The sequence below is a fragment of the Hirundo rustica genome, chromosome 2 (assembly GCF_015227805.2).
Source record: "Hirundo rustica isolate bHirRus1 chromosome 2, bHirRus1.pri.v3, whole genome shotgun sequence".
Classification (NCBI taxonomy): domain Eukaryota; kingdom Metazoa; phylum Chordata; class Aves; order Passeriformes; family Hirundinidae; genus Hirundo; species Hirundo rustica.
In genome coordinates this window covers 111,782,033-111,808,545 of record NC_053451.1, presented here as the reverse complement: position 1 = coordinate 111,808,545, position 26,513 = coordinate 111,782,033, and the positions used below count along the sequence as shown (strand labels likewise).

Sequence of the window (26,513 nt, the reverse complement as noted above, 5' to 3'; positions counted from 1 at the left end):
AGAGAAAGAATGCTTTGATGGGCAAAGTATATGAAAGCAACAGACATTACAGGTGTAATTAAATTAACACAATTGTCTCGATTAATTTTAGAGACAGGCAATTAAATTCCTTTAAAATTGTCTACTTCCTGCATGAGCTGATAAACGATTGTCAAGTATTTTATAAAATTTCACCCCCACCCTCTAGACTTCTCTCAGCAGGACACTGTTTTACTGCTCCAAGCTTCTCATGTTCATATTCCCTGGATGTGATAGGGAGACTGAAGTCCCAAACTCCAAGGAGGAGGCACACAAACACTAGGGAGCATTTATATGAAATAAAGCTATCACAATCTGCCTAAGGATGGAAAACTGGATCCACCTGCTGTTATCTCTGTAACTGGATCATCAATAAAGCCCCAGTTTATTGCAGTGTCATTGGTAAAAGCAATCTGCTTACCTAGATTGGCATACATCACAAACAGATTGAAATACTGCTGCAAGTGGCGCCCGTGTTCGGATACTTCCCTTCTTAGAAGATTCAGTACCGCCCTCAGTAAGTGATCACTTAAACTTAAGTTATCATAAGCCTACAGAAAGAAACAAGTTTTACTGTTACTGGCTGAATCTACCATATCTTCATTTGGTTTCTCCTTTTGGCTGTGACAGAAAACAGAACTGGGTAAAAGGTGTGGGATTTATACCAGCTCCAAAGTACCAGCAGCTGGTCAGTCTTCTGTATCTCACACAGAGAAAAAGACATAGACAGACAGTAAAACTCCCATCACTCAGTGCCATGTAAATCCAAGAAATCATGCAGCAATAAAAACTTTTAACTGGGCTTTTTTTCCAATAGCAGATAGGCTGAAATACTCAAGAAACACACATGCAAGTCCAATGATAACTTTATAGACTAAGAGAACTAAATCACCTCTACAGGCGTATCGCAAATACCTTGCAATACAGAACACTTCCTAAGCCTATGGAGCTTGAACTTAATTCTTAACAAATTCTTTAGCTGGACACATAATGAAAACATTCTGAGAATGTAAGTGGGACCATATCAGCAAAGAGACATTAGAACAAGACAAAGGCTCAAAAAGGTTGATATTTTTTAACATTGTTATCACAAGTATCACAATAAAATGTAGGCTTTTTTGTTGTTGTTTGTCAATTCTAGGTGTGTAAAATCAGGCAATTCACTGTCTACTCTTACACCAAGTTACAATTTTTGACAATTTCACTGTTGCAAGATACACGGAATTAAAACTCAGGGAACTCCTGCAGGTTTTCAGGTTTGTGTGTTTGTTTGTTTTACAGTTCTAAATAAAAACATTTCCCTAGACATTACTTCACTAAAATAGCCACTGCTTTTTTTTTGCAGATTTCACACTCCCTGCTCAAAGCTCTCACTGAGTCTTCACACAGATTTACAAATGAGGGGAAACCGAACCATCTGACAGCAACTCTCCAAGTGGCTGAGTTACATCCTGTTTCAAAGTGCAAAATGGGCTGTACAGCTTTCCAGCCAACACTGACACATCTGCCCCAGAGTTTACTTTACATTAAATGCTTATAATGAAGAAGTTAGAGTAAGTTTCAAAAACTTTTCATTAGAAAATCAAATACCTGACTGGAAGGTCCAGGAGAGGCAAAAGGTGATTGACATGGTCCGTCTTGCAATGAAAAATGTGCAATAAATACTATAAGTTTTGCAAATGCACCCCTCACTTCTGCACTGGGGCATTCCAGGAGATACTCAGAGAAGCGGTTTGAAACATTAAAAAGGACGTTGTGTGCAAACCAAAAGCGTACATTCTTGCTGTGACGGAGCAGGATGCACAGGGCATCATACCTGAAACAGGAGATGAGACAGTTTTGACCAAACGCAGACATCAGTGAATTTTGACAGACATGTTCTTTTGCAGAGTTTGAAGAAAATACGTGTTAAAGGTGATCCCCAAACATTTTTGTTCACAAAATGATTCTAATCAGGTCATGTAGTTCTTACAGTGATACTCTTATGAGCAATCAGAAATGGAAGATATCCTTCAATTAGAAGTCTAACACTTCAGTGTAGAGTTTTACTTCCATCACCTGTAAGAATTAAGACAGCATTATATCTGTTTCAGAGAGGGCCCTGCACTACTCTGTCCTTTCAGTAGGAATATTTGAACTTCTATTGATCTCTTAAATTAAAAGAAGTAACTTAAGCTACTCTGGAAGTTGCTGCTGGGGGTATGAATTTGCCATTATTACACAACTGCTTACTAGTAGCTGGTAAACTACCGGCCATGAATAGCAGATTTTCTCTCCAATTTGACCAGTAGTAACCCACACTCGTCTCCCCAGCAGAGAAAAACCCAGCTGAAGGACTAAAACGAGTCAGATGGGACTGTTTGTCACAGTGTGGATTTGAATTACAGGCCCTGTAGTAATGCAGATAAAGAATTCTGCCAACAGTGTCTCAGAGACTATCCACATGTTTCACAAACAGAATTCAAATATAAGCTGCAACAATGGCTTGTAAAGAGCTTTGTTTAAAACTACTAAAACAATGTAAAAACCATTCTGAATTTGTCAGAAAATATAACCTGTTAGTTCTGTGCTAGTGACAGCTTCCATTCTTTTATTCTTTTTAAAAGACAGACAAAAAGACAGAGTTAAGCTCTGTTTGAAAATGAAATTTGAAGCAGTTCAGATCAGCAGAATATTATAAGGCTCAAGTTCCTCCCAGTATTTTCTACTCAAATTTTCCCCCCTTTTCATGTGCACCTTCACCATGTATCTAACTGGGATCTTTTAACAGACATCAAACTTCCAAAATTTTAATTGTTGTTAAAAGACAAAATACCAATCACTAGCAGGGCCACGGACTATTTTCTTTGTATGAAATCCTGTGGTGAAGAGAAATCTAGCAGCAAGCTGAATACTAATCATAGTTATTTCTTCTGCTTCAGGCAACAGATGATCTTGTCCTAAAGAAAAATCAGAATACTCACATGTAGACAAAGTAAAAGCAATTTTCAATAATTTAACTGATTTCAGATTACTGTTTTGTCTGACACGGTGTTCCAATTTTAGAAGAAACTTGATCAAAACAGCCTCTAGCTTCTAGAATGTATCATTTGAAAATGTAAGCTTTAATATAGGTACCTAGAGGCTAACATACATCTTTTACAAATTCAGCATCTCACGTCTGAGAACTGTTTTCAACAAAAGAGCCCTCAAACTTGAGTATTTTAACTTGATTTAGTACAGCAACTGAGTAATAGCTGATAGTTTATGGAAGTATTTTTTGCTAAATATTCTGGCAAGTTATCACTGATAACAACACAGCAAGAGGTGTTTAACTGCAGAAGTCCAGGACAAGTGTATTCAAAGCAGGACACACCGAATTTTCACTGGCTAGATGAATCTTTGACAACAGAAACCAAAACTCCTCTTGCAAGAAATAAATCCCTAATTATCACACCACCATACTAACCTGGAGGGGGGTTTAGGTAGACACTATTACAAGTAAGCAACTTCTTTATGAACTGGAAGTATTCCAGGCTGTACTGCATCCGATTGTGCATGAACTGCACGTTCTGCTTCCGCACGCTCCGCTCGATGGCTGAGGGCATTTTAATCTGGTGGGGTTTAGCGGTGATAGCGATTTCTGAAATATATTTTATTAGTTCATTGTCTTTGTCTATCGTGTCCATGCGTTCATAAAAAAGAATGTAAGCATTCCACCACCTCTTCTGGCGCCTGTAGGACATTCGCTTCATCATGTGATCAAACACTTCGCCCATGTACTCTCCCCCAAAACACTGATTTTTCATCTCTTCGTCGTCATCCATTTTACACTCTGTCACATCTCCATCATCGAATTTGTACCACCGGTTCTTCTCCCCATCTCCACCATTCCTCTGGATAATGTAAGAGTAGTAATGTCCGCCGCTGGCCTGGCCGCTGTGCACAAGCACCCCCACAAGTCTGTATTTTGTGCTCCCAGAGTGCTCGTTCTCTGACTGCTCATTTTGTATTATCTGATTTTCAGGATTCACGTCATCCCCTTCCAATTTTGCTACACCCGCCACTGTGTAAGGCTCCATGTCCAGTTCTCGTGGAAATTCAAAATAATCATTGAATTTGATTGCACACTCCCTTTCCCAGTCGTAATCAAATCGTTTCAACTGGATTGCAAGAACTGGAGGCAACTTCTTAATCAACAAGCGTTTCACTGTATCCACCTAAAAAAGGACACAAACAGTTACCAGCTCTCAAAGTTCCATTCATATACTCTCACCAAATACCAAACTGAGTAATGAAAGGATGACTTTTCTCCCCAAACATGAGTTAACACTGAGCTTAGTACGGCTGTAACATCACAGTTGTACATAAATTTAATATGCGAGGAATCATTACCTTTTTGTTGCATTTTTCACAATGATATGCATTTGCACCTTCCAATAAATCTCCTTTGACGTACTGTTCCAAAGAATCAAGAAGGTTTTGGTGATTCCTTATATCTACATTCAGAGTTGTGAAGGATTCCTCACACTCGTACCTAGCAGTGAACAGGTAAATGTATGAGGAAGGTAGGAATGTGTTCAACTTTTTATGTTGTACACGTGCTACAGTGCGGAAGCAGTAAAAGAACTGAACTCTTTTTCACTGCAGTTTTCCCACAGTTACCTTACAGTATCTGCACACTGTATCTTTATGGTCAGGAATTAGACTGAAACACAAATATCGTATCACACCTAAAGAAAATAGTTCAAAACAGATGCCAAATCAGCAAAAAAACGAACAAAAAGTCTTTTTATTTTCTATCTTGAAACCCCCAAATTTCCATCTTTATAAACCTCTTTGAATGTTTATGACTGGCTTTGACACTGTGTTCTAAATATAATCTAAAACCAAATCTCTAGAAATGAACCAGCAATGCTTGAGAGACAACCAGTTGATTCATCCGGGAAGCAACTTTTCATTTTTTAAGATAAAGAAGTGATGAATAAATTCAAAAAACCACATCTATTCAAGTGTAACCCTGAAGGGCTTGTTTCCCTGATATGCAATCAAGCATTCAAAGGCTTGAATAAATAAATACTTAGAAACACTTCAACCAACAGCAATATTCATTCATCCAATAAATACCTTACAGAAAAATATAGAAAGGCTGTTAATTTGCCATACACAAATCCACAGTTTAGTTACTATCGGTTTTCTCCACCCTAAACTATGATCAGGGTAACATTTTTATTAGTAAGTAACATTATGCAAATCCAGTAGAGTTCCAAAACCACAGAAAATACTTCAGGATAGTACATCAGGAATGAATGGTAACTCACATTGCTCCTGGTCTGGATCTGCCATTTAATTACCCAATGCATATAAAGTAAAATCAGTGCTATCATTTTACCTTACAGTATTTCAACTCACTTCATTGTAATCCATGACACCTAAGATGTTCACTTTACAAATTCTTCTTATTCATACATTAGGTAAATTGAAAGATTACCACAATAAAATCCATTTGTATAATTTTTCCCAGTATTTTAACTGCTAACTGAAGGCTAAAGGGAATGGTTAGCTTTCAAAATAAAGAGAATTTACAATGGCAATGTACAGATATGTACTGTTAAAGAATCACACATGATCTGAACAGTAAGAAGGCCAACTGATAGCGACAGAAATAAACAAAATAATAATAAAAAAGGCCAAATGTTAAAAAGAATGAGTTCATCATTAGGCCATCCTGAATTTGCAATTTTAACCATCCATCACAAAAAAGCGAGATAGAATAAAAAAGTCTGGGGAATTACAACTTTACAATACCAAGTTCTATTCCTTCATTAATAACCATCACCAAACAGTGAGCTACTTGCAGTCTGATTTGGCATGGGTGGTTTCTTAAAGACCTTCTACAAAGCTGAATTTCAGTATTCACATTTAAAGTTTAACTACAAATACAGCAAAAGCCTTAAGGAAAAGATGAACTTTCTACATGTGTCCCCAGTTACAGGTTACATGGTGAGTATGAAGAGTTTCACTCATTGAAACTGAGGATTCCTCCTTGGCTCAGCTCGAAACACACATTATGGAAAACCAAAGACAGTAACAATTGTTGGCCAGGTATTAAAATGTTCTTCATTGCATTTGGTCCCTACAATTGTTTTCACTTTTAACATGAAAAAGTGGAATCTTTTCCTGCCTTGATCAATACACAATGTTTCACATACAATCTGTGAAGTAGAAGCAATAATGATTAAGTACTTCTTGTAGATGACTGAAAGTTTGGCTGTAGACAAAATAAGGCAGCAAAATCTATTAGCTTAAAAAACCCACACAAAAAGCCCACTCTTGACTCTAATTACTTTTGTGAGAACACAAACATGGGTTATTTTTCTATAAAAAAAGATTAACATCTTCAACACTTACCGATGTGGGCATCCTTGACAAATCTTCTGATCAGCAAAGGACCCTCCTAAAACTTTGCTTAGCATTGCTGGATGGCCCAAAGCTTTTAAAGCTTCGTCTAAACTGTCCACCAATGAATTAAAAAATTCTAAAGCATCGTGTTGTTCACGTAGATTTACAGGTTCACCCCAGAGTCTGAAAAGGAAAGCACATTTTGTCAAATATTTTTTGTTTTGCTCGCCAACAATTTCTTTTCGGAAAAAAATTATTATTCATGCTCCTAACCCCTCCTCCTTAAAGAACCAAACTACTGTTTTCTGATGTACTACACAACCTGTTATTCTGTCCCTGACACTTTCTGGGAAGCAAAAACAAGCTCTTGTTTTTAAATATAACTTCATATTTAATTTAAAGTCTCGCTATCAAAATCCACTAAAATTCGAAAGAACCACACTGCTGTAAACTTTGGTTAATTAACAAACTTCTACAGAATGGTGAAAAGGCAGATAAAGTGCACAACTTCTCCTAATTTACACTTTACATCATTGGCATTCTACTATGATTTGGTTTTTTGCACTTCAGTGATCCAGGGAACAAACATCAATACTCAATTTTCTACTTACCTAAACTGTTTCCAAAACCCTCTTGGTACATAGTACTGTAGCCTGGAAGCTGCTAAATGGCCAAAAATTACTTGGAGATGCCTCAAAACTCCAATATTGTACTCTTTTCTATCTTCAGTTTTGCTCAGTGCTGGTTTATCTTCATACTGATGCGGGTAACCAAACACATCATCGCGTGGGTCAACATTGCTCTGAAAAGCAAAAAATTTGTGCAATCAACTTTCATATGTTGCTGTCTCTTAGTTAAGTTTTATCCTTGTTTAATTTGACAATCGAAGGTGTTTCATACTCAGCTGAAAGCCCAAATACTGTCTTTGTTTGCATTAACAAAGTTGTGGTGGCAGAAATAAGGAGCAGTGCTTTCCAGCAGAAATGCCTGAGGAGGAATTCTGCAAACCCTGACACCTGGATCTTCTGAAGCGCCCCTCTGCAGTGAACATATTCAAGTATGAAAGATCCTATTTTCCCCACAGATATCAGTGGAAATCAAAGTGATTGATTAGCGACTGTAATTTATTATAACCTTTTAATGAAAAAAGTATTACAATTAAAGATGAGGTAATTTTATGTAATTCAATTTACCTCGTTGTCCTGCTTCTCATCCCCAGACATGTCATCGTCTACATCGCTGCCTGTGCCTTCAATTGCAAGAATCCCGTTCCTGATGGCTGGAATCATGTACAGCTGCTGAATGACAGAATTCATGTAACAAGTGGCACCAGCATTTTTCAGTCCCACAAATCCCTTTGGTGGTCGAGGCCCAACAGGTGGCAGATATTCCCATTCTGTGAGCGCTTCACAAGCTAGGAGAAAACAGCAGAATGTCGTCAGGGAACTGTTCTGTTGTTAAAATAAAGAGGACATCAATGCAGTACAAAGGGCAGTTGCAAAAAATTATTATTAGTCTGTATCATACTGAAATTTAATAAAAAACAATGTTCCATCAGAAAACTCAATTGCTAACATTAACACAACTTCTATGAAGGACAGTTCTATCTGTAATGTTAACATTGTAACATTATCTTCTACTGCATAACTAAAGAGGCAGCCAGGCAAAAATTTAGTCTATTTATATATGAAACTGAAGTCTTTCCTCAATTCCAGCAAGTTTCTCAGCTGAAAAATTCAGCTGAATGAATAGAGGATATATAACCCATTTAAAAGCCTTTCAAAAATTACAATATTCTCAAAAATTTACAGTCCTTCAAAAAAATTATATTATTTCACTTCAGCCTCACTTTCTTGCCAGGATACAAAATAGTTTCAGCAAATGCTATCTATGTATCTTGATATATATTTTTTCCTCCTGAGTCTTCTCTATCAGGTCCCTCACATCTCTTGAAGAACATTTATGATCACCTAAGGTAACCTGTTGTTCCGTAATTTTAACACAAAAATTTCTGATATAAGAGAGCATGCATATTTATTTACAGGCAGATTTGCTATATGAATCCCAGAGCATGCACAGTTCATACACGTGTTCTCTCTTCTGTCTGACATACCACAGAGATCCAGTGTTCTGTGGTGCTTATCAAATACTTGAATGGAAGGGAATGCTGTGAAATCCCCCTAATTGTGAGGTAATAAGAAATACACTACTTCCCAATAGAAAGAAGGATGAGGCAGAGGGGAAAACCATAAAGCTGCCATTTTAATTTATTCATCACAGTTCAAACTGAACAGGAAGAGACTGAAAAACCTCAAGTAACTCACTGATAGCACCATTCAAGCAAATAGCACTGACACTCTGAGAGGTAGGGGACAACTTTGACTTTTGGATACTCTTTTCAGCTGCTTATGGTTTTGCTAAGCTCTGTGAGTTTAAACATTCTGTTACATCACACAATGGTTTGGGTTGGAAGGACCTTTAAAGATCATCTAAGGCCAGGATATCTTCCACTAGACCACACTGCTCAGGGCCCCATCCAACGTGGCCTGAACGCTTCCAGGGATGAGCCATCCACAGCTGGGCAACCTGTTCCAATGTCTCAGTATTCTCACTGTGAAGAATTTCTTCCTTGTGTCCAATCTAAATCTAGTCTCAGTTTAAAATAATTGCCTCTTGTCCCATATCTACAGGCCCTGGTACAAAACTTTTTCTCCATCTTTCTTATAAGCCACGTTCAAGTAGTGAAGGTCACAATAAGGTACCCCTGGAGGCTTCCCTTTTCCAGGCTGAACAACCCCAACTCTCCCAGCCTTTCTCACCATATGAGCTTGGCTTTCTTTGGTTTGATGGTGTTTGGATTTTGTTTGGTGGTTGCTGGTTTTTTTCCCTTTCCCAGTTAATATTACAGCAGAATGGTTTCAGTGTCCCTTTAGGGCTGGAGAAAATATGCTCCTGCTCAATCATTTTTAAGAAATGCTTTTTTTATGACAACAATAATCTGTGCTAAAACCAAGCCTTTTGCCATCCTTGTGAAAATCATCCCGAGTTTTATTTGACTGTTGGCTTTTGAAGCATTAACATTTGCAAGTTTTTGAACAGACTGCAATCACTACAATCTATCTCCATGAGAGGGAGAAAGTTCTTTCAGTGCAAAGCTGTGCTGAGACAAGGCCAAAATGAAGCCTGAAAAAGGACTACAACAAGAATGAGCTCACAACTAAGAAGAGAAGCAGGACAGAGGACCTGTGTCTGTGTGTGGACAATGATGACAAATCAGGTGACCAGCCAAGAGACTGGCTGTAAAACTAAGCTGAAGGCAGCTGGTGAGGCTCAGGGACTGGTGAGCAAGAGCCTGAAACAATGAGACAGAAGCAGATGATACAAACAGAATGAGGGTCCTGGGAGCTGGTATGGACAAAGGGGAGTATCAGAGACCGGGACAGGGTCAGGCTCTGCAAGTGACTGGGGCTGGAATTTGGATGCAACCATGGAATGCAAGTCAGTATGTTTACTGCATAAAGAAAAACAAATAAAGGCTACGCTGGCAAACTGATTTTGCAACATTAAAAGCAGCCACAAACAAACCACGAAATGGCTCAGTGGAGAATATAAACAAAACCTATACATGATATATACATTAAAGAGTAGAAAATAGATAATTAAAAGTATTACATACTAGTGATTGCTGTACCTATGTAATACATTTCAGTCAACGTGTCTACAATCTGCTTGAGATTTCGCACACATCCAACTGCTAGTGCAACGAGGAGCTCAAAGCCAGCATTAATAGTGGCTGGGGAACTACAGACTGGTATGGCCTGCTCAGCAGGCAATTCTCCATTTCTCATGTATTGTAGATAAACATTGGATGCTGGAAAGATGAAATCATCTATCAGCTCCTGAAAAAAAAAAGACAATAAATCACCTGTTACCATGGAAATTGTTTTATAAGAGAGTATAGGTTATTACATAAATGAATGTCTGAAAACCAGAGGGGTAATTAAAAAAAAAAAGTAAAAATTGAGACCAACACCATTATGAGCTTTTAAATTTAGAACAGAAGAACTCTATTTTAAAGTGAATCCCTGCAAACCCACCTCCCCACTGAAAGTTAAAAAAAAAATTGGTACTGTTCTTGATTGGTAAAAAATTTCTTTTGCAAAACCAGTATTATCTACAAAGCTCTTTATCAATTAGTGCTGAAAGATCAACACTCCTGCTCTATAATATCAGAAGTACAAAGAAAATATGTCTGATTAAAGAGACACTCAGATGTGATGCATTTGTTCAAACCTGCCCTAAGCATTAATAGCACTAATTAAGAACATGTGCAGAAAAGCGATTACAGGGGTAATGAAGGAGATCAGTCCTGTACAGGACTATCCTGTATCTAGCTCACTGTCTTTGTGTGATATTTGCCAAGTACTGGAATACAGTAAGAATGAGAATGTTAAAATACACTTTATAAATGAAACATGCAACTTAAAAAAACATTTTTGAAGAAAACATTAAACTCCAATCAAAGGCATTTTTATGGATACAGCCCACAAGATGTGAAGCTTCTTTTTACTTATTTATAGGTAAAAATTAACAACAAAAAAGCCCCTAAAAATCCATCCTCCCCCAAAAAAACTCCTAAAACCTCACAAAGACAAAAAAATACCCTCCAGAATTCAAGAAACTTGAACTTACTTTAATGAGATTAGCACCTCCTTTTTCACAACCAATATGGTATTTCTTCTCAGGTGTCTGGAATGCTAACAACTCCTTTGTTACTCCAAGGTGACCCTCTAAGATCGTTTCTTCGACACCTGTTTCCCCTGTTCTTTTTACTTCATCCTGCCATTTAAGAGAAAATTAGGATACTCCAAATAGCAAACATTAAGCCCAGCAACAAACAGCAGAACAAACCAGCAAAAACCTAATTATCAGGAATAAACTGATCCTGAAACTTACCCTGATTCTCTTAAGCCAGTCAATTTCATTATTGAGAAGAACTTCAGCATTGGGTACATTAATATTACTGTTGTAAGCATAGTTAAGAAGATGTCTTAAGAGGGTGAAGTAGTCTCCAGAATGCTTAGCTCTCTCTCTTGCAGTGCTCTGTGTAAACCAAAAGCAAGTGAGAATTTATACACACTTCTACTTACAGTGCAACATAACGTATTTCCCCTAAATCTCACAGTAAACGTAAAAGAAAACAAGTGTAAGCTAATTTTTAGCCTTTTAGAGGTTTGAAATTGTATTTAGCTATTAATGAATGACTATTTTAGTAGCAATTTCTATACCTGAATGGGGAAAAAAAAAGACAAAAACAAGTCAAAACTATTGATCAAATGTTCAACAGAGCCATGAGCATGGGGAGCTGAAAAGCCCTGCGGGATCAGCACAAGAAGGCACTAACTGTAGGTATCTGTAACTTGCTAATTATTTTTACTTAAAAGTTAGCAATCACCAAAGATCAAATGCAGACATTAAAGTCTATTGTTCATGTTCTTATCAGAAAATGCAGAAGAGTCCCTTTCCCCCTGATCTAGCTCAAATGGAAATCATCTGTGCGGCATGCCTGTAGGTCAGAAGCAATCTATATTTTAGTGACTATTATTAATAGCAATCTGTCTTTTCTTGCAGGTATTTTGTGCTATTACTTTTTACAGACACTCTCATACTGAAGACTTTATCTCTGAAAACTTACCCCTAGAACAGTAAACAGCAGGGTAATGAAGAAAAGGAGAGGTCTCTGTCCCATGCAACACCTGGTAGCCATTAAAAAGAATTGCTCCTGTGCCATCTGACGAACGGTTCTGGAAATAATTTAACAGAAACATTCAATTCAATCTCCCTGTCCAAACAGGACTTTAATTAAATTTGTGTTTATCTGCTTAATGCCATTTTCTAAACCTGAACATAACGTAAGAAACAGGAATAGTTTAATTATTCACTACCCATCATATTATTTCTTCTTGCAGTGAAATTTCAGCTGCATGAATTATATTGCAAAACCTGTTCCTCAATTCAAATATTTAAAGGTAAAAGAAAAAGAAACTTAGAAACATCTAACCTATGCAACTGACAGCAAATATTGCATAACACAACAATCTGCAATCTTAAATAATTTTTTTTCCTAATCAAGCACCAGTTGTACCTGGTAAGACAAACCAGAACTACTCCAGTAAAACTGCTTTGATGTGTCACTGAGGCAGTTTGCTAAGTATCTTTGAAGTGATCAAAATTTATCATTAGTAAGATGTGAGAGACAATGACCCTCCTGAAAATTCAAGTGGCTATAATTAAAGGAAATTTTCCACCTCAGAACCTAATTTAATCACTAGAGCAATGCAGGAATAGATACGTTTCAGTAAAAAAAGATAAATTAAAAATTAAGGCAAATCCTTTTAAGTTGTTTCGATTGTCTGAACAGTATGCCTTGTAAAAACTGTTAGGAAGAACTTTTTGTGTGGGAAGAGACTACAAATGAATGCTGAATGCATGATTTTATGAAAGTATCTCACATATGAAGAACTGAATTTTGCAGCGTCTGTTTGGTGTGGCTGTCTTTGTTTTGTGCCCATGGAGTCAGGGTGGAAAGCACACCAAGGAATCCTGTTCCCTTCAGAGCTTTTTCATGTGTGGTTAACTGTGATTTCAAAGCCACACAGGGATGACCTTGAGGTCAGAGCAAAGATGCCCCTGGCTGAGCACCCATCTCAGCTACCATGCACAAAGCAAAGTGCACAAGAAGAGGGAACAGTGCAGTTACACTTCTCCAGAATGTTCTCTCAGCTCCTTAATGATCTGTGGTTCAAGAAGGCTACCAAGAGCAGTATTTCATAGCCCTCACCGGACAAGTTCATGAAAGAACCCCTCAAACCATTTCCAAAGTGAAGGTTTGCACTGCTGAAATGTTATGTTCGAGAAGGTCTTATACAAAGAAACATAGCTCTTCATTTGTTCTCCCTTTGCTACTTCTGATTTTAAGGGTCTCTGTAGTATTCTCCTCCCACCATTCATCTCTCCTCCAGTATGAAGTGCCCCCAGCTATTCAGCTGTTCCTCAGATGGAAGTCATTGCAGAGCTTTGATCTCCCTTGTCACCCTTCCCTGATCTTTGCAAGTTCTCCTACTCTGCTCTGAGTTGCAGCAGACTGTGGGGTGGGGCTGGTTTGTTTTGTTCTTAACAATAACTGACATTTTATGGGGTCTGATTGCTGAGCTGACATTTTTGTAGAATATCTCACAAAGCTTTTTTAAGATAAAATCCTTCAGCTGCTTGGGACACATCACACAGACTGACTCCTCAGGTCTGTGCACTTGAAGGCAGAGCGAAATAGATAAAGGTGGTATTTTCCTACAGTGAGAAATGTGACCAACGTGCCTCACACCGATGTTCCTGAGGAGTATGCAGTGTTTGAACACAAGTACTACATTTCTGTGAAGCTGGAACCATTGAAGAGCTCTTAAGGAATCACGAGAGGGATGCAGCTGCCTGAGCACAGGCATCTCACGCTGTTTTAGACACGTGCTGACAGCACAGAGCTGGCACACAGGACAGGAGCTGCACAATGAACTCACCCTCAGCAGGAGGAACAGCTGGAGGTCACACACCTCCCTTAGGCACAGCAACCTGAACCCTGCCCTTCTGAGAACTGCAGGACACAGGTTTCTGTTCAGTTAATAGACAACAGTCTCTTCAGTGGGTGTAGGTGCCATTGCTTTACATCAGCACAAAGAATTTTTATTTGGGCCACATACATGTGGCCACCAAACACTTTGCAGAAATCAGCAGAATACTTCTGGGTTCCAGGATTATTTAGGACTAGCTGTTCGGCTATCTCCTCTTAACTCAGCCACTCTTGCATTCAGAGGACACCACTATGAAATCAATTATCCTGGAGGGGAAGAACTGCTCTACCATTTAGTATTAAACATTTTGCATTCTGTTTCTCAGTTTAGAGATAGCATGGTTATGCTCTGAGGAAACAGAAGTTCCAATCTCAAACTCTAAAAAACAAACAGTCCACCTGACCTTTTCTAGAAAGATCCTATTTGTGAGATCTGAACTTAGTCATCTTTGTCTTTTATGGTGCACCATAAAATATTTTCTCACATGCATATTTCTGCCCACATTGTTCACTGATTGAGCATAGGAGATTAGAGAACAATAGTCGTGGAAGGATATTCAGAGTCCTGCCTGGTACTTGCTAAACTTCCTCTGCACTGCAAACACTGATTTGTTTCCACATTAATTCAGCAGAGGAACTTTTTAGCAGCTCAATTCAACTTCACCAACTTCATTTACAAAGCAGTCTTATGTTTGCACTCATGTTTATGCTATTCCATCATGTCACAATAAACAGTTACACAATTCTAAGTGAGATTATCATATTTATCACAAGTTTTACAGGCATATGAGTGGAAAAAGCTCAGTGGTAGCTTCTTGTACTGACTGCATGAACGATTTTTCCATACAATGAGTGATACAGGCAAGCTTCAGTGAAACTGAAAATTCAACACCCTACACCACAGGCTGCAAACTAATAGAGGTTGTGGTATTTCTGGTAACCCTCCATTGTTTCACCAATGTGTGTGAAGAGTTCACTGCAAAGAGATGCTCTGATGACACTACTGACCCTTTCGTTAGGGCAAATATTCCTAAACATAAGACTTTTCAACCTGTTTTATCTAGAAAGGTCAAAAACCCCCAAACACAAATACTGCTCAAATTCTGACCCCATTCATCCGAGAGCACTGTAATTTGATTCCCCTTAAAATGTACTGAAAGGCTTAAGACACTACTAATTCCAGATCTCTGTCATTTCTCAATGAAAAGTTAAAATATTCAGGAAACAACAGTATCTTAAAAAAATAAAATGAACGCTTTAGTAACAGATCAAAACACTGGTAACCAAGTTTAATAACATACAACAACTCTCCACCTGGATGGTTTCTGAAAACACCCACCCCAGTACTTCACATCACATTTCAGATGGGCTGAAGCCACTGCCCTGCATTTAGGCTTTATATTCATTTTGAACTGTAAAATAATAGATGTGACCAAAACTTACTTGCTGTGACAGTGCAATAGTAAGTCAATAATAAATGTCTGCCACGCTTTCTCTTTACTGAGAGCATCCAGTGCCGTTGGAATCAAAGCAAAGCACAGGGTCATCACCTCCAGTGCTTCACAGCAAACTTGTTCATCTTCCATGTCTGGCTCATTTCCTGCATTTGTCTGTGAAAACAAACAAGAGTGCACTAAGTGGGTACAGAAAACAATCCCAAGAAACTCAACTGGCTCCAAGGTCTATCACTAAACACAAACACAAACCACAGCTTTGTACACTCAGTGATTATCAGTGCAGGGTATTTTCTGTGCTCAGGTCCTAGCCAGAGCACTGTGTGAGACGATTTGAGAATTGTGCTTCTCGCAAGAGGAATCCCAGGGTGAAGTTATAGACACAGAAGTTCAGTAAGAACTTTGTGGGCAACAGTTACCTCAGTTAGCACTGTCAGGGGCTTTTTCTTGGTTTGCCTCTGGAGTTTTGTTTGGGATTTTGTTTTTCTTTACCACTCAAAACAAACATGGAGTTTAAAGCTTGAAAACTCTTACTACTTAAACAGAGAAAGGCAATAGTGCTGTATAATTAATTCATCAATCCAGTTTTACAACGTTTTGACACTCAACTTATTTGACTAAAAGCTTCTTAATACTGCTAGAGTTTATTAAACACTTTGCTATTTATTGGAAACATGAAAGAGCTGTTCAAGTTTTAAACACAGCTACTCTGGTGATTTTTGACATTGAAAATACTACTGCTAATTGGTGCGTAGCTTACTTCTTAAACTAAACACTTGAATTAATTGGGTTGATTTTGGTACATTTTTTCAAAATAAGTACTTTGAGAATAATGGCAAACTCTCTCCTCCATCTAGAAGTAATTGCGTTCAAGAAGTTCCAAAGAAACTGAATGTGAGCAGGTCTCAATTTACTATTTATAAGTCATGAGTGCAGATTAGCCACATTAACCAGAGGCATTAAATATTTGTTTTATATGTGGAAAGGTATCAAGATTAATTAGGTAGAAAGAAGGGATTACAATGCAGAGGAGAGAATTAATTGTGAACAGGCCAAAATGTGCCTCACTCTGGAAACAAACACTACTTTGTCTAAGCACAACTCAAGATCAGAAAGCAAATGCAGAATGCCTTCAGCAAGTCCACAACTGCACCTGCTCTGCACTGAAGCTCTGGTTAGAAAGGAAAGTTATTTCTGCACAGCTGCGGGGACCCAGGAGAAAGGCAAAGTGCATTTTATACTCAATGAAGTACTTCTCTGCACTGGGGCACCCAGAGCTGGGGATCCGTACATCATTATATTCAATCTTTATAAAGCCATCAGAAAAATTGCTTCCTATAATCTATAACCAGATATGGTTCACTTAAACTGTATATTTTCTTTCATGATATTCCTCTGTTTCTAGGATACTTTCCTCTCTTTTAATGTTATATTAAGAAATTCTTAATTACTTATTACTTCTGAAATTCTTATTACTTCAGCAATTCCTTCCTCTTTTGAATTTCCAGTTCTTCCCTTCAATTTTTATTTCCCCTTTGCATAGCAGAAACCAAATGCAGCCACCATTTATTACAGATGTCTATATAAGTGTCAATAAGAATAAAAAGAAAAGAAAAACAAAAATGAAATACCCACAAAATCATGTGAAGGATGATCTATCAATAACTCACAGCTTAAATTTCACCTCTTTTCAAACTTCCATTACCTCAAAGTATTTTTACAGAACTTAACTGTATAATTCTTACCCAGAAAAATGTTAAAACCAGCACATTTAGTATACTTTCTCTAGTGCACTACTGCTCTTAAAGCATCCTATGTATAGATATAAGGCTCTTGGTGTGCCTGGGCTGTCACACAAACTAAACCATGTTTTATATGTAAGTATCACCTAAAAAAACCCAAGCCCCAATCTATTTCATGAAGAAGTCATGCTCACAGCAATAGAAGCAGATGCCATTATAACCCTATGAAAGCTAATGGAAAGGCGTTGCATTTTGCTGAAGTAAATATTCTTCTTTCAATTCATCATTTAAACACAACAGCGAATACACCAAGAATTAAGCCTCCCTACGTATTCCTTTTCCTTTTACTCTCAGGCAAGTACTGATGAGTACTTAACCTGATTTTACAAGACAAAATAAAAAAGGGTTTTTTAAAATCACTATCCAAATCCAGACTGTTATTTCCTATAACTCTAAGCAACATTACTTAAATACAAGATGTGTGATAATCTACTATATAGAACTCCCAACACCAAACCACATGTGAAACCATGAATAAAAGAAAAGCCATACAGAATTAGCAATCAAATCTTTTTTCCCAATGCTGCTCACAACACTTTGCTCTTCCTTCTTATTCTAGACTGTATATATGCTTTGAATCACTTCTGTAGAACAGACCTTTTAAGTTTGAAGACTAGACAAATTAGCATTGCAGGAAATGCTTATTCCTGCTTATTTAGATGCAGAATCTAACTGGGCTGAAGACATGTTACAGACTGGTGCATTTTTGAACTGACACCAGATTCAAGTTACAATTCAACAGTTACTGAGAAAAGGAATTTGGAATAGAAAATTAAACTGTGTTATAACAATGACATGTACTACATTCTGAAATACATTATTGTATCCACCTAAAAGCTCATCACACTCTAAACCTGACCGGGTCACCATTCCCTTTTGCATAGAAACAAACACTTTTACAGAAAAGGAGCTGTTCAGGAATTCTTACCTTTTCATAGATTTTACTAATTTCCTCATTTGAGCTGAAAACCAGCTGAACTGACCCACAGCCTGATGCCCAAACAATTTTTTGTACTGCTCTGATAACACAGATGTCAGGGATGTATTTTGAAGCCTGAAAAAAGAAGAGAAGTTAACTAAAGCAACATTAAAATACAGCTGCAAATAACATTACAATGGATTCTAAATTCCCACAAATGTATTTCACAGTAAATTTAAGATTTACAATGTTAAAACAAAGAATTTTTTTTCTTAAATAGAAAACAGATGATGTACCCTGAAGAGTATTTATATTTCACTTATTTAAAATTTCATTTTTTAAAGCAGGATGTAGGCAACTCTGATTCTAAGGCTTAGCAAACTCTACAAATTTCAATGCTAAAACCTTCTTTATTTAGGAAAAAAACCCCAGGACACTACCAAGCATTCATCTGGAAGGCAGCCAGCCTCTTAAGCAATGTAAAAAGTCGAACTGATTTTCGGGTTTCTTCCCATGGTGTGCTAGCTTGAACACACTGATGTTATCAAGTATGTGATCATTATATAAAGGAATTGCTTCTTGTTCCAGACACAGAGGGTTGAACATGAATAAGAACACAGCTCATGTATTTAATGAATGCAGAGCCACTCTTCAGTACTTTGTGCATGGTCTGAGTTAACATCCAGTAGTTTCTACTGATATGCACACATTACAAAACATACTACAACTGCTAGTACTTGTAGTTCAAAAAAACTACCAAACTGATCTGAAGTCTATATTCGAAACAGAATTGTCCAAAAAATAGGTAATCTCTAAAAGCAGAAGGCAGACAGCTCTCAAGGATTTCAAGTTTCATTTTTCTAATGCTCAGACAATAAAAAAGGGGACTCTAAGAAGCTGAGCTAGTTAGGTATCTGCATCAGGAAACCTGAACAAACTGCATTCTGGTACTGATGTGGTTAACAGTATTTACAAAAAAAATAAAAGGCATTTTATCTTTGTCACAAGCAAAGCAACCTTACAGCAACAGCGCCACCAGAAAAACAACAGGGTTTTTTTTAACCTCACGATAGTTTCCAAATCTTTAAGTATCAATGTTTTTTTAAAAAGGTGAATGACTCCTCTTTGTGCTAAAGTCTTCTCTCTGGCCTATGGAAACTATGTCAGATTAATTTTTTTAAAAATTGTGGGATCCGCTGAAAAGAGTCTTGGACCTCCAAAACATGAAAAGGATAAAAAACCTTTCAAAATTACAGACACAACTAGAATCCATATGAAATTTAGATCTACAGCAGTACCTATAATTCTGGAAAATTACAGATAAATCTTCCACAGCGATACTGTTAAACACATTCAGATTTTTTTTTGTTTTGATGTGCTTGGTGAAAGAAAAATAGTTTATTTATTTATTAGCAGGCCTCTAAGAAAAGACAAAGGCAGAATTAAAAAACCTTTCCTCACATCTCACCTAAAAAGATATTTCTCCTATAGAAGAAATTTGATTAAATCAGAGTCCAATTGGCTGATTTTTTACACCTATGGATGCAAAACCACCACTGATGGAAGGCAGATGGCTCAGTCTTGCAGTGCAGCACATTGTGCTTTCTTTAGACACTGCCCTTTGTTCTCAAGGGATAGAGCACTTGTCAACACCAAGATGAGAATACAATAAAATCTTCTATCTATATCTCAGAAATGTTTTGGAGATAGTTTTGCAGATATGTTATACAGTACAGAAACACTGTATTTATGGCTTCCCCCCTGGAAAGTGAGGGAACCAGAAGCATGAGGAAGTTAAAGCAATCATGATTTTAGCTCCTGTTGAATTCAGCTGAATTCACTAACATGTCCACTAACATGACTCCTAATATGACACTAATATGGGTTTTGGCCACACCATGCACACAAGATCACTACCTTTGCAAAGCACACTGTTTACTCTCACTGAGGTTTTCATTTGTGTCATTAATCCATCTTCAATATATAAAGCTACACTGGCAATGATTTGAGATTTCTCTCTTTCATATTACCTAAAACATTTTAAAAGGAAAATATGTGTCTTACAAAGCAACAAATTTAAGGATAAAAAAAACAAAACAAAACAAAACAAAACAAAACAACAACAAAAAAAAAAGACGCTAGAAGGAAAAAGATGATACAGAAAGGAATTCACCTACCTCATCAGATATTTGCTGTGCAAGACGTATTGCTACATTTCTCAGCATGCATTCTGAAGTTGGATTAGGAATGTTTTGTAGGGCATTTTGTAGCACCACTGCCTGGTCATGCGTAGCCTGGTTTATCTGGAAGAAAGTATTTCTCATACTTACTTTTACAAGGGAACAAAAAGCAAAAAGATACGAAGATCTAAAGTTACTTGGAAAGGTTTGGCAGAAGTAGGTAAGATCTTGGAAGGAAAACTGCTTAGCACAAAGGCCAACATAAATAAACTTCCTCATTTTCAAACAGATACCATCACATCTGAAGACACTGTGCTGCAGTGTAGGATCACAGAGTACAAGTAGTTAAAAGGAAAGGCACTTGCTCAAAACTTACTAGGTTTGGGGGCTTGTTTATTGATTACTTCAAGCTAATAGAGTTCTTTTTCTGTTACAATGCCTCCTTCCCTTTCAGTAGATGTGGGAAAGAAAGGGTTTGGTAAAACACTGGGTCTCACTCCAGGTTAGATAAGAGTGTCCAGACAGAATACAGCTGCAGTTTTGTTATACTGAAGTACATTTTAAACATTTGAGTTAAGTTATCTTGAAGAATTCTGTTCTAAATTATCTCCCCTGTTTTCCATAGTATTTTCAAAACAAAAACAGTAAGACAAGTTTTTATCTTTTTTTGTATTGGTTTGAGATTCCTCTCTCCTTAGTCTGCCAGAACGTCATAGTTTTGACAAAACCTGAAATGGTTGTTTCCTTCTCACAGACAAACAAAAGATGGTGTGCTGTGGTCACAAGTTAAAAGAGAAGAGTTTCTTCATTTTCCTGTACCAGTTCATTAAAAAAGCCCATCTCAAATGCTGCTCAAAAGACAAACTGTGAGGCTGCTGTGTAAGGTCTGGTGTTGGTCCTATCCCTTGTTTTGTCAGCTTCACCAAGACACTGGATTCAGGGAGCAAAGCTGCAGAGCCTCCACTGAAGACTAACAGAGCTTCCACAGTCAATCAGCTATTGGATGCTACTGGAAGTGATCAACAGCAATATATATGGGGTAAATCAGTTCTGTGTACCAGAACACTTACCTATTAATTCAACCTTCTATGAAAACAAGGAAAAAAGTTTTAAAGGTACTAGAGACAGCAACAGACCAATAACCAAAAACTACAGGTGCGTAACCTTGGCTGCCTCCTTCTCTTAAATACTGATGGAAAGCCAAGACAGAGTGTTATGCTTTGGTATTTATGCTTTAGGTAAGAGAAATGAAAGGTTTTAATAAATCTCACCTGCATCCCAGGGAAATAAAAAATACCAAAGTCCTTCAAAGAGGATGATGGTGACAGCAAGAACAACCATGTTTTTTCCAATGAATCGGTTATTATTAAATCAGATGTTTGCAACTCTAAATAGTGGAAGTCAGCAATTGCAAACAAATGTTACTACCTCCTAAGAAGTCAGCCTGCTTCAAACAATACCTCAAGACTCAAGTGATGAAATGTGCATTCCAAACTGCCCTTTAAATAACTGTTTAAGAAAACAGGGCAGAAAAAATCACTCATTTTAAACAGACAAAAGACAGGATGACAAACATGTCTGCCTTAATTTATTCCTATCATACTTTAACATGAGACACAAAAAGGGATCTTCACTTCTTTGTAATCATTAGGAGTTCTGATTTACTCGAAAAATAATTAATTATGAATCTTCCAAGAGATGAAGCTAACCAGAACAGAGATTTAAGGGGAATATACCTCCCTGATTCAGAGACTGCTCTTAGTCAATACTGTGGAATAAAGTGCTCTGAAGTGGAGCTCTCTGTGTATTCTTGAGTAAAGGCTGATAGATCAAGCAACTATTTGGGATGGAACCACACAAATGGGGAGTTCCCATTTATCACAGAATATGCTGTGTTGAAAGGGCCCCACAGGCCCATTCCTGGAACTGCACAGAACCATCCCCAGGAGTCATACCCTGTGCCTCAGAGTATTGTCCAAACACTCCTTGAGCTCTGTCAGGTTTGGTGCTGTGACCACCTGGGGAGCCTGTTCAGTGCCCAACCACCCTCTGGGGGAAGAACCTTTTCCTAATATTCAACCTAAACCTCCCCTGACAACTTCAGGCCATTCCCTTGGGTCCTGTCGCTGTCACCAGAGCAGAGCTCAGTGCCTGCCCCTGCTCTTCCCCTCAGGAGGAAGCTGTAACTGCACTGAGGGCTCCCCTCAGTCTCCTCCAGGCTGGACAGACCAAGGGCCCTCAGCCCCTCCTCACATGGCTTCACCTCCAGACCCTTCTCCGTCCTCATGGCCTCCTTTGGATATTCTCTAAGAGCTTCATCTCCCTCTTATGTCATGGTGCCCAAAACTTTCCCCAGCACTGGAGGTGACGCTGTCCCAGCCCAGAGCAGAGCAGGACAATCCCCTCCCTTGCCCGGCTGGCGATGCTGGGCCTGATGTCCCTCAGGACAGGGATGTCCCTCCTGGCTGCCAGGGCACTGCTGACCCACATTCAACTTTCCATTGACCAGGACTCCTGGGTCCCTTTCTGTTTCATTGCTTTACAGCATCTCATTCCTCAGTGTGTCCATACATCCAAGGGTTGCCCCAACCCAGGTGCAGAATCTGGTACTAGCCCTTGCTGAACTCTATATTGTTGGTGATTTCCCAGTCCTCTGATCTGTTAAGGTCTCTTTGCAGGGCCTCTCTGCCCTTCAGGGAGTGAACAGCTCCTCCCAGTTTTGTGTTATCTGCAATCTTGCTCAGTATCCCTTCCAATCCTGCATCCAGGCCATTTATGAAGATGTTGAAGGGCACAGGGCTGAGGATGGAGCCCTGCAGAATCCCACCTGTGACAGGTCACCAGTCTGATGCCACCATTCACTACAGCCCTTTGTGCCCAACCTGTGAGCCAGCTGCTCACACATCACATGCTGTTTATCCTGCTGTGGGCTGGACATTTTGTCCAGAAGGATGAATAGGGTTAAAAATGAGAAGTTATCTGTACTGACAATCATGCAAACCACTGAAAATCATATACAGAGCAAGTGCATCTCACCCCTAACTGTCTACAGTCACCAAGAAATAAGATTTGTGTAGTAAGTTGATCTCTTTTTTTAGAATTTCAAAACACTATCTGAAAGTACCAGGAGTTCTTGATTTGCAACACACTCAAAGAACAGACTACCAATGAAAAGTAACGAGATGTTGCTGCACACATTATAAAACACGGAGCACACTGCTAGTTGCAGCAAGGAAGATTTATATTACCGGTGAAATTGTACTTGTGCCTTCCACAACTGGCTGACAAGCTTCTGCCACAGCTCGAACATGGCCATATCCAATTGCTGTTAGCAATAATTTGGCTATTTTTAGAGCATTAAGGTAGGCACCCCTTCGAGTTTCCATATCTGCATTTGGCAGGAAGTTATTTCTGGTCAGCATGCTCAGCACAAGAGGCAAACCACCACTTTTCAGGAAGTTGTATTGGAAGTCACTGGCATCTTCTCCCAGAGGTGCACTGGCAGGCATTAACAAGGCATAAACTACCTGTAGAAGAAAATACATAATTATCTAATGGAAATGCACCAGCTTGGATAAAGTTGACTGAACATGAGATTTTGTAGCAATACTACATAAGCACGGCTTTGACAGCACTGGCCATATGCATGTTTATGCCAGTAAATTGTCAAGTGTTTTCAATTGTTAATTTCAAACCAGAATTTAATCTTTAGGCCTCCATAACATTAGGATTACCACATAGAGAACTGACAATTTTTAAAGAACAGGCAAAGCATCACAAACCTCTGTTAGGTACAGCACTTGTGAGGCAGAAGGACCAAAGAATAGAGAATCAAGGGATGGACTAAGGCTGCTTTCCCCAAGCTTTGCATGATCTAAACAAATCGCTCTTAGTTTCTCAACCGTAGTGTTATCTGCAATAAAAACACAGCTTATAAGCATTTTGCAGCAGAACTACTCCACAATACCCCAGTACTATTTACAATTAAAAATCTGAAAAATTTGAAGTGTCAGAACAGTTGCAAAACTTACAGACAAAATCAGACTACAGAGTGTTCTCCAAAAAAAAATAAATTATTTCAGTCAACAGTGATCCTATTAAAGCAGTGCTACAAAACCACTTGAACATACAATGATCCCCATTTTCACTGCACTGTGGCATTGAACCCCAGTAGCAAACTGCAAACTATGCAACTTTATATAGCAGACAAGAAATAACTACTTTGGAAATCTTTAACAGTCCTAATTAGGATAACAGTAATGAATTACAGTATCAATGAATTATCAGAAAGTACAAAATACTCCCCTATCTTCACTTTTATGTATCAGGTGATAAATTATTATACAGCATATTACAAGATTAAAAAAAAAGCACATAGTTAAGTTTTACCTGGTGGCATGAGCTTCATAAGAACACGAGCTCCATCTCTAAGAGGTGGCATATTTAAACTACTGCCCAAGTCTGCAACTTGCCAAAGAAAAGAGATGTATCGAGGATGCAGTGACATGATCTTAAAATAAGCAAATTAAAAAAACAAAAAACAAGACAAGAAATAAAAATTGTCAGTCAAAGCCAAAGTGTAAGAAGAAACACCTTTGAACTGTTAATTTCAGAAAATGCTTACCACTCCAGGCAAACAGCTTTCAACTTCTGGATTTGGACCATCACTATAGTGATTGCCGTGGTTGCCCGGAGAACCAGTTGAAGAGTCAGAAGAACTATCTGGACTTGAGGGCATATTAGAATTTATCTGTGTAAGCTTAGCTGTAATTAGCTGAAAAACACAATCACAGTTTTAATACTCTCCAAAAATTAAGATTCTTTACCAAATAAGCATCTGATATAATGTTAATGGCATAATATAAGAAGGAAGAATGGAATTCTTTCACAAAAATAAATGATGCCATGCACGGTATTTTTCAAGCATTTACAAAAGGGAAGGAACATCTGAGTTGATGTAAATACCCGGCCTGCAACACTCACCGTTTTATCTTTGAGATTCAGCTGCCCAATTAATTTTCTGTCATCTGCAGGATCTACCAGCTCACCCCCAATGAACAGCTCAACTTTGGTGTGTGCACTGTTGGCTTTAATGCGATTGAGGATGCAACGCCGCACTTGGCCAATCGTGTCGTTTGTGTGAGACCAAATATCCAAATCTTCCACCTGCCGGCCTTGGTTTGGGAAACGAACTACCAGTGTGATATGTTTACCACGGAAAGCTCTGGAAACAAACAAACCAACAAACGTTATTTTTGCCCGCATGAAATAATTTCTTTTCCCTCCTGCATTTTTTGCGACAGGTATTTCAACATCAAATCTTTACATGGTATTTTCCAGTGTTAAGATTTTGTGAAAGCCCCAGCAACTATAGCAACAACATACATAGAATCTTTCAAGAATCTTTCACAAATGCATTAATCATATGGTCAAATTTACAGTCAGGTTAGGAACAGTGACAAATTTTAGAAGTTTCTTATAAAATTTTAGATCTTTTCTCTGTCTTGTAACTTCCTGATCAAAATGTTCAAACAAAGCTTAATCAGACTGGCAATGACGTTTTGCTCTTTTAGCAAAGCATCTCGAGCTTTAAACACACCAAGATCAGAAAATGCCATCAGGTTGCCGAGCCTTAATACTTTCTGTCAAAAACTGTTGTAGTTTTATACTGGAATTCCAGTTTTTAAAAACACAATCTTTTTAAAAAGTTTAAAGAGGTCAAAAAAGGATGAAACTGTTTCATCTTAGCAGTGAGCACACTCCCCACAATGGCAGGGGAGCTCATTAGGAAAGATGTGCCCAGATAAGCCCAACAAACTAATCCCATGTAACAAAAGGCAAAAACTCCTCATAAAGCCCTGTGCTAACAAGGCCTGTGAAAGATTAGTCTAATCAAATAAGCAGCCCATATAAAAAATGATGTACCCACAATCAACAAGAAAACTTTGTTAGGACTAATCAATCAATCAATATATGCAGTAAAAAAGCTGTAGCAACGCTGCAAAGTACTGACACACCATGAAGAAACAGCAATTGCTTCATTTTTTTTTTTTTTTGACAAAAAGTGCATTTAAAGTAAGTGGACAAAAAACCTCCACTGTGTTTAAAAATACGTTAGCTGTTAGTTAAAAATATGTT

The 26,513-nt window shown here is 38.1% G+C and overlaps 1 protein-coding gene across 2 annotated transcripts in view; it reads right to left on the bottom strand.

Moving 5' to 3' along the window:
* Window positions 1–26,513, bottom strand: part of USP9X (ubiquitin specific peptidase 9 X-linked) — a 96,371-nt gene that overhangs the window by 11,068 nt on the left and 58,790 nt on the right. Inside the window, exons 19-38 of one of the 2 annotated variants that reach the window (XM_040055113.2) lie at window positions 25,359–25,599; window positions 25,000–25,149; window positions 24,765–24,885; window positions 24,158–24,288; window positions 23,624–23,902; window positions 20,373–20,498; window positions 18,205–18,330; window positions 15,464–15,630; window positions 12,095–12,203; window positions 11,356–11,502; window positions 11,092–11,238; window positions 10,091–10,298; window positions 7,593–7,813; window positions 7,011–7,201; window positions 6,409–6,582; window positions 4,393–4,534; window positions 3,467–4,217; window positions 2,834–2,957; window positions 1,609–1,834; window positions 440–569 (exon numbers count right to left, since the gene is read on the bottom strand). In XM_040055113.2, coding sequence (XP_039911047.1) covers window positions 440–569; window positions 1,609–1,834; window positions 2,834–2,957; window positions 3,467–4,217; window positions 4,393–4,534; window positions 6,409–6,582; window positions 7,011–7,201; window positions 7,593–7,813; window positions 10,091–10,298; window positions 11,092–11,238; window positions 11,356–11,502; window positions 12,095–12,203; window positions 15,464–15,630; window positions 18,205–18,330; window positions 20,373–20,498; window positions 23,624–23,902; window positions 24,158–24,288; window positions 24,765–24,885; window positions 25,000–25,149; window positions 25,359–25,599 — 3,911 coding nt within the window. Of the gene's footprint in view, window positions 1–439; window positions 570–1,608; window positions 1,835–2,833; window positions 2,958–3,466; window positions 4,218–4,392; window positions 4,535–6,408; window positions 6,583–7,010; window positions 7,202–7,592; window positions 7,814–10,075; window positions 10,299–11,091; window positions 11,239–11,355; window positions 11,503–12,094; window positions 12,204–15,463; window positions 15,631–18,204; window positions 18,331–20,372; window positions 20,499–23,623; window positions 23,903–24,157; window positions 24,289–24,764; window positions 24,886–24,999; window positions 25,150–25,358; window positions 25,600–26,513 lie in introns of both variants that reach the window. The other variant, XM_040055111.2, reaches the window with a different exon arrangement.